At 40.2% G+C, this 14,676-nt stretch overlaps 1 protein-coding gene across 1 annotated transcript in view; it reads right to left on the reverse strand.

Annotated features, from left to right (window-relative positions):
* PLEKHG4B (pleckstrin homology and RhoGEF domain containing G4B) overlaps positions 1–14,676 on the reverse strand; it is a 95,478-nt gene that overhangs the window by 68,528 nt on the left and 12,274 nt on the right. The window contains exon 3 of the mRNA XM_029912484.1: positions 5,950–7,324. Within this exon, the coding sequence (XP_029768344.1) occupies positions 5,950–7,324 (1,375 nt within the window). The remainder of the gene's footprint in view (positions 1–5,949; positions 7,325–14,676) is intronic.

Raw genomic sequence — 14,676 nt, forward strand, 5'->3', positions numbered from 1 at the left:
TTAGGTAGCTTCCTATCAACATGTAAAAATTAGCATATATTTATATATTAGCATATATAAGCAGAACAGAAACCATACATAGATTATATTAAAAATAAATTAAAAGAACATTACAGTTGTAAAGTTAAGCTCTCAGAAGTTAGGAAATTCCAGAATGAAGGTTGCCCTTTTGACCTGTGCGTATGCATGATTCAGTCTAATTATATGATCACAGAGTATTTTCTCCACAGGACCCCTGCTACTCTCAGTGCACAAGAATCCTTCTGCCCCTGCCTTGACTTGTTCCTGGCTCCAATCTGTTCCTATCCTCTCCAGGTTCCTATGTCTGTTCCCCTTCTGCTCTTATTCCCCACGCCCAATTCCAGTCCCTGTTTCTGTCCCCACACCCACCACAGCTCCAGCCTCCCTATTATACTATTCACCCCCAGACAGTCAAGTCAGGCTGTTCCTCCTTCTCACTGGAGAGCCAACAGGAGGCAATCTCCCTGCTCTCAGCTCTTGTGCCCAGAACTAGTGGCCCCTAGCAGTCATGAGAAGCAATTGCAGGGAAAATCCCTTGGCTGGAGCATACAAGCTCTGTGGGATGGTGCACGAGCACTCAAATTGAGTAGGAGATGTATTGGGACTGAGCATGCTCAGTAAGGATGGAATAATCCAAGAATAATGCTGCTAGCATCTAATAAACTTGCACTGAGCATGTGGGAACTGAAATTTTCAAAGGTTTATAGTTTGGCTAATTTGGAACAAAATTTCACAGGGATGGCAAAAGGCATATCACTGACATGATAGTGACTACCTCTACCAAATTTCAAGTCACTGCTTCGATGCATGGAGGTGCTGCAGCTTGTCAATCAATATGTTATAATAATTTTGTTAATGAATATGGACAAAACAATGTATTTTCCCTAACTTTGTTCTTGGAAATAGCTAAACTGCTTTAGCTGAAACATCTGGAAAAAATTCAGCCTGAGGCAGAAACCCAGCATGGAAAATTTCAGTCCAGTTACAATTTGGTAACGTTATAAGCAACCAAAACCAGGGTTTTAAATTGGTGACCCTTAACTATAGGTGTAGCTATCAAGTCTGCCTATGCTAAAGTTTGCATATTAAATTGAATGAAAACCACTGGGATTAATGTCATATTAAGTTTGAGAAACAAAGCACCCAGAAGTCTGGAAATTTCAATTTCAACTCTGCTATGTTGTGCTTATGCCTTCAAATATGGTCAGGGCTTAATTTGTGCCAAGGTTTGCCAGGGCTGAGCCCCGACACCTCTAGGCTTGGCAGTTCATAGCCCCGGCACCTCTGGGCTTGCTGTATCAGTTATGAAAGTAAAAAAAATTGCTTGAGCCAGGCACATAATTGCTTGAGCCCAGGCACCTCTTTCATTACAAATTAAGCACTGAATACGGTCTTTCTTTATACAATTATAAATTATTGTTAATATTAAAGAAGCGGTGATAGCAAGTCCATAGCCAAGACTGCATTCAGATTTTTTCTTTTTAAACATAAAGCAGGACTAAAGCCCCTGCAATATTAATCCTTCAGGGAACAATTAACTGCATTATCCATTTCATTTTTAAAGAAAATATTTACAGACTTATACAGAGTAAATATTTTTAAATGAACCCTAATTGAAATGGTCCTGAGCATCTTGCTTTTTTTGGCTCTCTGTGGCTAAAGAACCTCAATCATCACAAACACCAAGCTTCTCGCACACACATAAATGTAGTTCCATTAACCTCTCACAGACAGACCACTTTTCAAATGTTTAATGTTAACACAAAGTAAGTTATTCCCTTAATTTATCATTCCTTTATGTGGCTCCATAAAGAAAAGCCAATGGAAATGGCCAGGATCAAGCAATTACTTCTTTCCTGTGAGGTTGCCCAGCCTGCACTGAGGCTGGGATCGCTTGCAGGCAAGCTGGGGTTTGTCTTGTCACCCCAGTTTGGCTGCCATTTTCCACCGAAACATGTCCCTTTCCATTTTACAGTCTTTAATAGCAACAGGGAGCAAGCAGAAGGAGGAAGATTTACAGCCACATTGGGTTGACACAGCCCGCTTGCATTGCACCTCAGCAGCAGTAGTAATATACTACAGTGATGGGGGCAGGCATATAAATAGATTACATTAGATAGTAAGGAGACACTGGATCTGATTAACTTCTTCCAGTTTCCTAGGCGGGAGAACCACTCTGATGATCCATATTTTTACATGTAAATAAATATACACAAAAACACAGACAGAAGGGAAAGCAGAGGAAAGAAACACGGAAGAAAAGTTCCTTGGCTGACATCCCACATTTTGGACATGTCTACGTCCCACAGTGCAGCACTCAAAAGGTACATCGACAAGAAACAGGGAGAGATCAGAATTTGCTAACTTGGAAAGGAAAATTCAGCTGGAAAATGGCTATTTTCAAACACCCGAAAGACTATTACCAGCAACAGAGAGAAAAAACAGGAGTTAAAAGCTATAAAAATACACAGTACTTGGCATCCTCCCATGGCACTTTATATTACTAAAGGATTATAGATACAAATCAGTATTTACGATGGTGTTGCTAAATGAGTAAAACGGAGTTAATTATACGGAACAACATTCTTGGCACAATGACGCAACAAATGGCAGTGTAGTTGACTCAATGCCAAACTGAAGCTGTGGCAAGGCATCCAATCAACTGCAAAGAAGAGGAAGAACTGTATGGGGGCTAGGGCATGGGACTGGGAATTTGGAGACTTGGGTTTTGCCCCTTGACTTTGCCAATGTACTTCCCATAGCCTTGAAAATTATCACTGTAATACATCATTTTATTGTTACTAAAAAAATAAACATAAAAAACTATATCTGAAAATGGCTTTAGCCAAATCAACACAACTATACACGTGGGACAGTTGCTCAGCTGGTATAAATCATCATAGCCCCCTATTAACATCAATGAAGCCCCACGGATTTACAACAGCTGAAGAACTGGCTTGGGTTATTTATTTATTTGGAAATGTTCTGAGACATTGGGACTGGCAGATGGCTGCAACTGTCTCTGCAGGACTTGGCAGGGATATTAATGCCAAGGGTGCGTCGTAGCTGAAAAATATGCAAGGTGCTTGAACCCTCTAAACTCTCACTAGGTGCAATGTCAGCTGAGGATGCACAGCACCTTGCAGGATTGGGCTCTGCGTTTTCAGAGGAACCACTAATCTGAAAGCAAGGCATGGAACATAGGTTTATATTTTAGAATAGTTTATAATGGCATCATTTCAATGCTTTCTGGGATGTAACTGGTTGAAAGTACTTTATCTGCGGTTGCTGATCTATTCCTTCTTCCAACTGATGGAGAGGAGGTAGAAATCTTCTCTTCCCATAAAACATATTAAAATCACTTTGCTGAGCAAGTTTTAAATCTCTCTCTATCTTTGCATCTGTGCTAAGAAGTCTTCAGGATCTCTGCTGCCCCACCTAGGCTCCACAGCCATGGGGACAAACGCAAACCCTGAGGGAGCCAGACTTAAGAGTCTGCCCTTCCCAAGGCAGAAAGTGTGACTCCACTTCGCCAGCTGCCATGTATAGCAATTGGAACAGTAGGCCAGGGAAAAATGCAAGGGGAGGCAGTCCTGCCCTGTTATCCTGGGGGAGCAGAGACTATTCCACCTAATAGACAGACAGACAGAGAGTGGATGAGCCATGCTTCATGAGGACAGCTCTGTTCAGCCAGAGAATGAAGACAAGGCCACCAGGTCAAAGATAAACTCTCCTGCCCCACTAGCAACTAAGATAGAAAGTAGCAAAAAATCTCCCATGGAACTTCCCAAACTAACTGGAAGATGAGATGGAAGAGACCCCATCCTAAACCTGCTCCCTATGCTGCTGGAGCTACACAAGTTTTGCTACCGCCCTGGAGCATGAGCTCTCCGTCTCTACCTGTCATGCAGCTCTGTGGTCTCCCATCTAAACTAGGCTCTAGCACTCAGAGGATAAAGCGACATGATGTAGAGCCAGTTTATGATGTCATCAGAGGCTTGCAAGCCCCTTACAGCAATGTAAAGTTAGGTCAAGATTTGGCTTTTTGATACCATTGTCAGTTTTTACAGAACATGGCTCTATAGCCTAGTGTAAACCATTAATCCTAGCTATGATATCATTGATATACGTCACCATGAATACAGATTTTGTCAGAAACAACGAGGAGTCCGGTGGCACTTAAAAGACAGATTAGTCTGTTAGTCTTTAAGGTGCCACCGGACTCCTCGTTGTTTTTATGGATACAGACTAACACAGCTACCACTCTGTGATTTGGATATTAATTACATCAAATTGTTCACTGAAAGAACGACTGGTGAAATCCAGCAGCCTCATCACTCAAAGACTATAAAAACACGATAGAAGGGTGTTCCCAGTTTTAGTACTTGTGCTCCAAATTTTCAAGACATTATCTTAGGTGCTAACCCATGGCATTACAGAATAAAACAACATCAGTAGATTAACAGAATCTAGCAATCACCAGTGGCAAATGCCCTGTTCCGAAGCTGTGAAATCACCTGAGATTTTTCACCACACAAACTGGAACTGGGGGAGAGGAGTGGGAAAGTGGAAATCTCTGTCCAGAAACACCTCTCCAAAAACACCCCAGTGCATAGCTCAAGATGCTAATAAAAATTATATACCGCAAAACCCCATTGTCTTGCTATGATACTGAGCAAAAAAAAATATTTAAAGAGGATTCTTATCTTAGAAATGACCCATCAATTTCTAAATAAATAAATAATGACAACTTCTGCATTTCCCTTAGACTTGCAAGCATAACCTCTGAACTCTAAACGAGGAAAAAAGAAAATTCTAACTCCCAGAAGCTGAATCTGTGACCCCAGTCACCTCTGCTGCCAATCTTAAAATCAGTTGACCATAACATGACAATTTTTTAAGCAGAACTCCATACTAAAGTCAATAGGAAATTTTACTTAAAAGCTTATGGCATGTTCTGGCCCACTGACTGACATTTTTATATTTTTATTGTGGCTTGATTCATGTTTGAAGATACAGTTGATAAATACATTACCTGAAATATAAGAACAAAGAAATGCTGCAGATGAGAAAAGATCACACATTTATGAAGTTTCTCTGTTGTTTAAATGCCATTAAATTACATAGAAGCAGTCTTGTAAAAGTCTATCAACAACCATTAAAAATATGTTGAACACTATTTGTAATTCAGTACCATGTTTGTTATAACTAACCACACGCTTTCCCTTATTTGAAAAACAGGCTCAGATAACTTAGTTTGGGAGGGCAAAGGTTACTCTGGGATAATGACTGTTTCATTAGAAAGGTGGTATTCATGGTGTTCTCAGGACTGCATTTCACAGCTATTTAACACTTACTTTTCCATTGACAATTTGCATTTAAAGGTAGTTGATTTTTTTTGTACTGATCCAAGCCACATGAAAAGTAACTTGAGTTGTTTTTAATGCTATAAATACAAAGTATAGAGGATAAATTCCAGACCTTCACTACATGCCCAGCATCTATGCTTTTGGTAATATCTGTAAAACGCCAACTGACTCCAAAGACATTACATGGGATTAACTGAGAGCAGAATTTCATAGGTGTTTCAAGAAGGTTTTTTGTTGATCTCTGATCAATTTTTTTAAAAGCAGAATATACGAAGCATTGTGAAAAGCATATCTTAAAGCAATGGAAATAAAATAAATTTACTTAAAGTATTAAAACAGTAGTAAAATAGATGTAATAATAAATAAAATAATAAGAAATAATAAATAAAGACAAAAGAAATAATAAAACACCGATGATGTCACTGCTATTTGTGCTTTAAATCTGAGCTCAGAAAGCAGAAAAAAAAAAGTAATTTTATGTACAAAGTTTATATATGTTGACACAGGCAAGCTAAAGATTTTATAAAAAATAAAATCCATGTTGTAGTTTGGTATTTACCTTCATCCTCTTTGTTGCATTTGTTGCTTTTCACAGTAATGAATAAATGACCATTGGAGTCCAACTTCCCCAGTCTTAAAGCATGTCCATTTAAGAGCTTTTTAGGGTTTGCACTTGCTGAACTATCTGAGAACAACCTTGGACTATGATCCTTACCATGTGAACTCTTACGTGACCTATCTAAAGACCGAGACCTTCTCGGTTCAGCCCTGCAATCTGCTACTGAGAAAGTTTCATGAGGTATAAGCAGTTTTTCTGAGGCCTGTGAACAATCTTCAGGCCTTATGACCTCTATTGTTTCCTCCTTTGGTGCAAGTCTATCAGCAAGAGAATCTTCCTTCTCAATTTGTTTCTCACGAGATTTGGTCTCAGAGATTCTCAAGTCATCATTCACTTCACATGAGTCCACTGTCTGGTCTGAAGTCTCCTCTTCTACAATTGACTCCTCTGAGCTGGAACCAAGATTCATTGGGTTTTGCAAAGCTTCCATGTATGACTTTCTAAACAAGCGCCTTGTCTCAAAATATGAAGAATCCCTGAGTTGTCGTCTTCTTGGACAAGGGCTGCTCAAATCCGTGCTGAAAGTTATGCTTTTGATGCTGTTCTTTCTCTCCATTATGGGAGATAACGCTCCACCTTTTAATACTTCAGATGTCATTTCAGGCTCAGTGGCCTGTGGTAAAACCCTCTCTATCATGCTGGGGCAGTCCTTAGTCAACGTGCTGAGATTTACGTACTCTCCTTTGCTCTCCTCAGCTGGGGTCCCAGGGAATTCTAATTCAGCCCTACTCTCTGCAGTATGAACTGGACTATACACTTCACTCCCTTGGTTTCCATGATTATCGGTAAGTGTTGCTTCTATGACAGTAGAGCCAGTATCATTGGAAGTGGAACTGTCATGTGAACTATTGCTCTCCATGGTCTGTGTCATTGTTTTCACATCAGTATTATTGCTGATTAACCGATCGAGGAGAGGGCTATTGGAATAATTATGCAGGATTGTTTTAGTTGTAGGGACAAAAATAGGATTCACTATATTCTTCCAAGGTGTTCTATATACAGCTGGGCCAGTGGTAAGTAAGCAGCTTTGCAAGGGAACACTCTCCCTTTCACAATTTACATTTTCCAAAAATTCTGCAGTGAAAACACATCCATACATGGTTTCAGGTACAATAACTTCTTCCATTCCTTGTCCATGTCGGGAGAGGCATTTTAAAACTAGTTTTGCTGACTGCTTCCCAGACGGAAGAATTTGTAAGTAGAAATCCCCTGGTTTCAGACGGACTCGGTGAAGAGATGCTAACTGTACTACCACTTTTTCATGGATGCACAGTGGCCAGCCTTCATGGTAGAAAATAAGACCAGTGTATTTAGCCTGTAAGGAAAAGAGAAAGCAAAATGTCTGAGGAAAAAATCTTTATCTTGGACGACAGCATTTTGTTACAAATATAAAACAGTGGGGTCAAATTCTGCACTGACTACTCCATCATTGAGTTCCATGCAATTAGACAGGGCTAAAAAAGGTTTGTGTAACATAAACATAACACAATTTAAATAGTGTATCTTAAGATAAGGTGATATGAATATTATGCCTCTTCCCATTAGAATAAGCTACTAGTTTACTGTTACATCGTATCTTGCAGCCTAATTACATTAATAGAACTGATAATAGTTCCAGGAGAAGGCAGATCTCTGGGGTATAGAAAAAAGGGCAGCAATAGGCCACACACAGACATGCAGATAGGAGCCATTAGGAGAAAGCTTAAGATAAGCCAGAAGGATAAAAATGGCAGCAAAAATAAAGGAATGGTAAACTCTTCCCTTCTAACCTAACATTCAGAGTCACCATTGCTCTGGGCATTCTCACAGTCAATGAGAAGCAAAATGTGGACAATACTGCCTATGATATGTAATAAAACATTTTTCAATGCACACAAACTACAAATTTCCCACACTGGTATTTAAAATAGTACCAGATACATACTAGCTGGTGGGTGACAGGAAAATGAGGCAGGGGCATCAGTGAGATCCAGGGTAACATTCTGGTAAGAAGTCCAGGTCCCGCTCTGTCTATAGTTGCAGGGAAGGGGGAGGGTGCTGACCCTGGACTCTGCTTAGGGGATTTATTTTTCATATTAACCCCTGGTTTGCAGGTGTCTGATAAATCTGAAGCCCCTCGCTCTGCCAGCTTAAAGGGAGCTATTTCTCTTCCCCCATTTCCCCACTCCAGAGTCTTTAGGCTGTTGGGGCAAAAGTATATCCATTTCTTCCTCTAACCAGTGACCTAGATGTTGCTGGGGTGTGAGAGGGATGTCTCTGCTACTGTACCCACTTCCCATCCTCCTGGCTGCTGTGAGGGGAGTGGAGAGAGGTCTTTACTATTAAACCCTTCCTCCAGTTTCCTGACTGTTGCAATGGGGGAGGTTTTTCACTACTGAGATTTTCCTCCCCTATAAAGAACTTCAGTACCTGCCTCTGATGCTACTAGAAGTTTTCCCAAAATGCAGTATTGCCAACCCCAGGCATTCAGAATCATAACACGGGCCCACAAAAATCACAAGATTTTAAATATATTTGGGGTTTTTATTTTTGAGCACTTAGGGGTAATATTTTCTACTTTTTGTCTGAAACCATGAGAGCTAGAAATTTACCTTAAAAAAGAAAACCAAGATATTCTCATATTCACATGACTGTAGGAATTGGGGCTTTAAGTAAAATATCAAATATCACAAGACTCATGATAAAACTGTGGAAGTTGGTAACACTAAAACTGATGTGATTCTTTTCAGCGTCACTGCTGCCCACAAGACTGTCACCTGGGCAAAGCTAGGAGTAGCAGTAGAGGTACTGGAGTTGTCTGGCAGACTCAGAAAGACAGCACAGCACTGGGTCACTTTTGGAAGGTTTTGTTTTACAACCATAAGAGCTCAAGGATTATTTTTTTTAAAATATAACAATGAAAGCTTAAGTTTTGCAGAAATTGATAGTGTCTTAAGACCTATAGGGAAAATTTTCTACTCTTTGCTAGGGAAAGGCTTTGGATTTTTCAAGCTTTGTACTAACATCAACTATAATTTTTGCACTTGAAATCAAACTAGTTCTGGTTCTGAGCAACTTGCAGGAAGTTAATAATCTAATCAGGCATTGGGGAAAAAAACAGTAAGAAGGAAAACCATAGAGTTAGGAAGCAGGAAGGACTTGAGGCTTTGGGGCTGAAAGGGGGAGCACACCCTCTCTTTCCCACCTCCTTGGGGAATATGGTCTTATCTCCTTCTTCTTTGAACTTGTATGTGTAGGTCCCACCCAATGATTCTCTTACCATGTCCCATGGAATGCTGAGGATCCCACATGGCTGGCGCTCTTTCCTACCTGGCTGGATACACTCCCCAGTTTCCCTATGCCTGCATCCCTTTTTCAAGAGATTCTCCCTACTGAGCCTCATAGAGCAAGATGTTTTCTTGGAAGTAAACACTGAGTTTGCCTGGGCAAAAGGAGTAAAGCACTGATCAGTTCATTCCATTGGCTATGCAGAACACTGCACAATGTCTGCATGCTATTAGGCTGAGCAGAGAAATGCATGAAAAAGTGGCCTTTCCTTTCTGGGGATGTGTGAGGAGCATAAAAAGAATAAACCTGTGATTTCACAGATAATTGGTAAAGATGGAGAGGTATCAGAGTAACCAAAACAAGGAGGGTCTCCAGGAAATATGTCCATGACACCTTTATCTTGAGGAAAGGGTGAGGTGGGGGCAGAGATGGGAGAGGAACCTGAAGTTCACTTTACACAAAGATTCATTGTTTGTAGTTAAGTTCCAAATATTGGGAGAGCAAGGTACTTGCTTGAAACACCCTGTTTGCTTGCCAGGAATGGAATATTTTGGTCTCCAATTTCCATTCACTCTCCACAGTCTCTCTTTTTGCCTATATATCTCTAATGACAAATGACTCTTGCCATTTGGAATCACCATTTATTTTCATATATGCCCGACTGCCTCAAACATTCTTTTGGATTTAAAACTTATTCAACTAATGCCACAGTAACAGCAAATGCATTAAAAAAGAACAACCAGCAATAAGGTTACAAGAGTAAAGGGGATGTGCATTCCCTTCCCCTTACTAAAAAAAGCCAATAGTACAGGAACAAAATATCAAGACTGAATGTTAGCTTAGCCAAAAATGCACCTGCTGCAGAATCCTCCTGCATCTGGGACTAACTAATACAACATACAACTGACAGGGTCATAACATGCAGGCAGAAAGATTTAAGGACTGTAGCAGCTGTAAATAAAGTAATTTATACAAACTGTACTGTCTGACATAAGGAAAGCTCTGCATGTTTCAAGAAAAGTTATTTTAAAATAAAATAAAATAATCCCACCCTACACAATCTTGCTTCTTTCTATTCAGTTTCTGTTAAACTCTTTATTAGTGGTCACTAATGCTAACATATATATGACACTGTTTAGCTCATAAGAGAAATATTTTAGTGACATGATGGGGAGGGTGAATTCTTCTGAGAGGATCTATACACGGAGGGGAGCTCCCCATTCTCACTAGCAGGGTAGTGACAGCTGATTCCTTGGTACCATCACCCCATGCCACAGATCCTAGGCAGATTGCAGGTTAGGGGCACATAGCCCCACCATCCCGCCTTAAATCTGCTAAGAAGTAAATGCAGTGTCTGGTTCTGCAGGGTGGGGGGTAACCCCTGCCCTCCTCAATGGTACCATGTAAGGAAAACTCCACAAAAGGAACCTCACAGTTTCCCTCCCCCCATGGCCGCCTCCTATTGTGCTTTCATGGTGTTGTGTGTTTTTGCCCCCCATTCCCGCAAGAAAGGAACAATTTCTCCCTTCCCCTCACCAGTAGTTCTTTCACACAATTGTCAGAATATACATTCAGTCGGGGGGAGAGAGGGGGAGAAGATAATTCACCCAAATGAAAATAAGAAGCAGCCCTCACTATTTTTTTCTGCCTCTATTTATTTCCCAGCTTTTATTCTAATCTAATTAGTCACTCTTCATGGCAAACACAATTACAGCTTATTTCTTTTAGTATTCTGTAATAGTAAACTCAGTGTTTAAAATTCACAGTAACAGATGAAAATTACAAACAGCTTTAACTGTTTGGAATGAAGGCTAATGATCAGTAATGTTACATAGCTTATGATGAAGAGATTTCATTTTAAAGTAAAAAAAGTACACTTGTGTAACTAGAAAGATGAAAAGAAAAACAGTCACAGAGACTAGTGTTATTTACATGTCACTACAACAAAACAAAAGGTTTGTCAAGACTTTACTGTAACATTCCTATTCTATAAATTTACTCATTTTGACAATTACTTCATTATTTTTGGAAAAAACAAAGAAGCTGAAATTTGCAGTTTTATCCCTAACACTATACGGTCTTTAACCAGGCAACATTCACTTGCAGAAAAACCTTCTTTTCCCAGCTCCTCAGCTAATGACACTTTTAACAAATTGTTGAATTCTTCAGAGACCATGAAAGGTGATGAGAAGTTCAGAAGGAAGCCAGCCATCCAGAACTGGATTTAAAAACTGTTAAGAAAAAGGATTTTCAACCACTTCCAGACTGACAATGAGATGTGCTGGTCCAGTGGGCATAAGAGGAAAGAAAAAGCTGAGGCTGGGAATGTTGGAAAGCAGCTTTCAATTGTTAGTGCAGTCAGCTTCACAAGCTCTCTAAAAATAATCTGTCTTGATACCAAAGAAACACTATTCCCTAAAAATCAATCTAAAGAATGACCTTGATAGATTGCCTGCTACTAAACATGGTAGTGGCTGTTTCTCTAGGCATAACTCATACTCAAACTCCCCTGAAAAGTTATTGTAGCGTTACTGAGGAAACGTAATACTACTTCATATGGAGAATTCACTTGTAGAAATAGAGTGTCAAGCAGCAGAGAAGGAATTACTATTTTTCCAAGAAACAAAGAACGACCCCTCCCCCCCCCCCCCCCCCAAAAAAATATATTGCAGCCATAACAATCATCACAAAAATACATCTAGCACAAGAAGACCAACTGGAAAGAGACTGGGTGAAATCCTGGCCACTTGAAATCATTCAGGGTCATTTGTACAAGGTGTACCAGTCCACACTAAAGAGGTGCAAATTCTAGTAAACACTAGAATGTTGGGCACTAACTGGCCTGCGTGGACCCTCCTGGTGTGCACTAAAAGTTCCCTAGTGAAAGTTAATATAGTCCCACCACAATGTGCACAAGGAAAACTTTTAGTGCACTCCAGCAGAGTCCTCATGGGCCAGTTAGTGCACAACACACAAGTGTGCACGAGAAGTTACACCCTTCTAAGGCAGACTAATGAACCATGCAGACAAGCCCTTACTTCAGGGAACCAGAATTTCACCCATTCACTCTAACAGCAAATCATTATGTAAAAAAACATTTTTAAATGATACATTACATGTAAGACAAATATTAAAATGATGCAAATCTTCCAAGTACAATGCAGACATCTCTTGGACTTCTTTGCTAATTTAATATGGTAGAAGAAACCACAGGACCTTCATACACAGAAAAGCATCAGATTACGTGTGGTCAATAGAAAACTAAATGAGGTCACTTTAAGAATTATTATCCATACCATGACCAGATGATACCTGGAATATTGTAGCAGGTTCAATCTGGTTTTCCCACACTGGATCTTAAAAATGGGTAGTGGCAAGTGGAAGTGGATCCAAAGGACAGGGAAAAGACTGCTTTCATAGCAGGATAAGGCCCGTGGTAATTTAAAGTGATGGCTTTTGGCTTGTGCAATGCACCAGTCACATTGGAAAGTGTATTGCACAGCATGCCGCTCTTAGTCTGTTTGTTATATCTATATGATATCTGGGTGCATGCTAAAACTTTTGAACAAGAATTGATACATTTACAAATGGTCTGTGATAAGCTTAATGCTGCCAAACTGAAACTGAACCCAAGGAAACATGAATTGTTTCAAAAAAAGAGGTAATTTATCTTGGGCACACAAACAGCAAAGGGGGAATTTCCGCTGACAAAGAAAACGGAGGCTACGCAGAACTGGCCAACTCCCCAGACACGCACTTTTGGAGATGCCAACAAAAAAACGTTGTGAACCATTCCTATAATCTAAAAAATGTACAGCAGATTAAATCTGAGACCTAAATACTTTGGCACAGGTTGTTCCCATCTCCTATATCATATTTCATCTTAAAACTACAAGCTGTCCCCCTGTGGTATTCTGAGGCACCTTTCTAGGTGCCAAATGATTTTCCAGTCACACACTATTTTTATATCAGGATCCTCTCTGTGGGAAGCTTTAGTTGCTCTGAACTCTGCTTCTACAACCCCACACACATTGTTACAGTGGATAAACCAGGAACATTTTGGCAAATTATGGGAAGAGAGAAGACAGCCATCTCCTCCTCCGCACACATTCCCTTGAGCAAACAATTCCTTGCTATCCTGCTTAGGGCAGCATTTGCAATTAACTGCCCAACAAAGCCATCTGGACAAGGCATCAGCATTACCATGCTCATGTCCAGGCCTGTGTGAGACAGAAATCACAGCACTGCAGTTTTTCCAACCACCTGGCAAGCTGCCCTCCGGATTCCTGAATCTAAAGAATTAATGCAGGAAAACATGGTCTGTCCTGACCACAAACTTCCTCCCATACAAATATTGGTGAAAGTGTTCTATGGATGTAGCCATTGCCAGGAGTCCCTTTTGGGTGGTGCAATAACTTCTCTCCGGAAAAGACTTTTGCTGTAATAAGCCACCACCTTAAGTTCTTTGGGTTCCTATGTCAGTACTGACCCCAAAGCATAAGCGATAGCATCTGTGACCAATATGAAAAGGGGGTTTTGAAACATAGATAGGCCAAGACAGGCGCAGTCACCAGAGCCTTTTTCAACTCTGAAAATGCTACATCACACTCTGCTAACCACTGAAATGGTTTCCTTTTCTCACCCAACCTATGCAATGGTCTTGTCATATTGGCAAACCCACAAATAAGACTTCAGCAACAGGAGCAGAGTCCTGCAAAACTCTGCACATCTGTGAAGGATTGGACAAAGGAGACTCACCCCGACCATTAGGCCATGTCCCAATACACTTCCCTCCACTCTCCACTTTTCTGTCCATTTCTCGCTCGCTGAGCTGTCCTTTGTTGTCTGTTTTTTCTCCTCTCATTTCCACCCCCATTTTATTTTTGCTTTTATTTGTTATTCTGATTTAGGTGATGGTGTTTTTTGTCACCACAGAATTTGTCCCTAAAGCCTGAATTTGGTTGATAAATGAAGAATAGCTTGCTTTTCTGGTACATTAAAAATAATTAATTATAATAATAATAATCCTTATGATCACTTTAACTAGTTTTTAAATATTAAATTCAGATGCATCTAAAAACCTGTGCATATTTATGAAGACCAGGCATGCTTCTGAGTAACAGGATGATTTAGTTGCTACATTAATAAGCACTCTATAAATCAATGAAGCAAATAATTAAATAAAATACAGGTGGTGGCATTTTTGTCAACAGAGTAATACAATGTTTTGCTCAGAGAAAAAATAATGAATAGTTTCTGGATGCAAAGCACCTGTCCAGACCTGAAAGAGAGAAAGATCCCCTGGGCCTGCCTGCTATCTGCCTCAGTAACCACAAATCTAATGACATAATCAGTAAGCTCATCTACCTAGGTACTGGACAACCACAAAGGCGGTCTATT

The sequence above is a fragment of the Terrapene carolina genome, unplaced genomic scaffold, assembly GCF_002925995.2.
Source record: "Terrapene carolina triunguis isolate 2854851 unplaced genomic scaffold, T_m_triunguis-2.0 Scaffold229, whole genome shotgun sequence".
In the NCBI taxonomy this organism is placed as follows: Eukaryota; Metazoa; Chordata; order Testudines; family Emydidae; genus Terrapene; species Terrapene triunguis.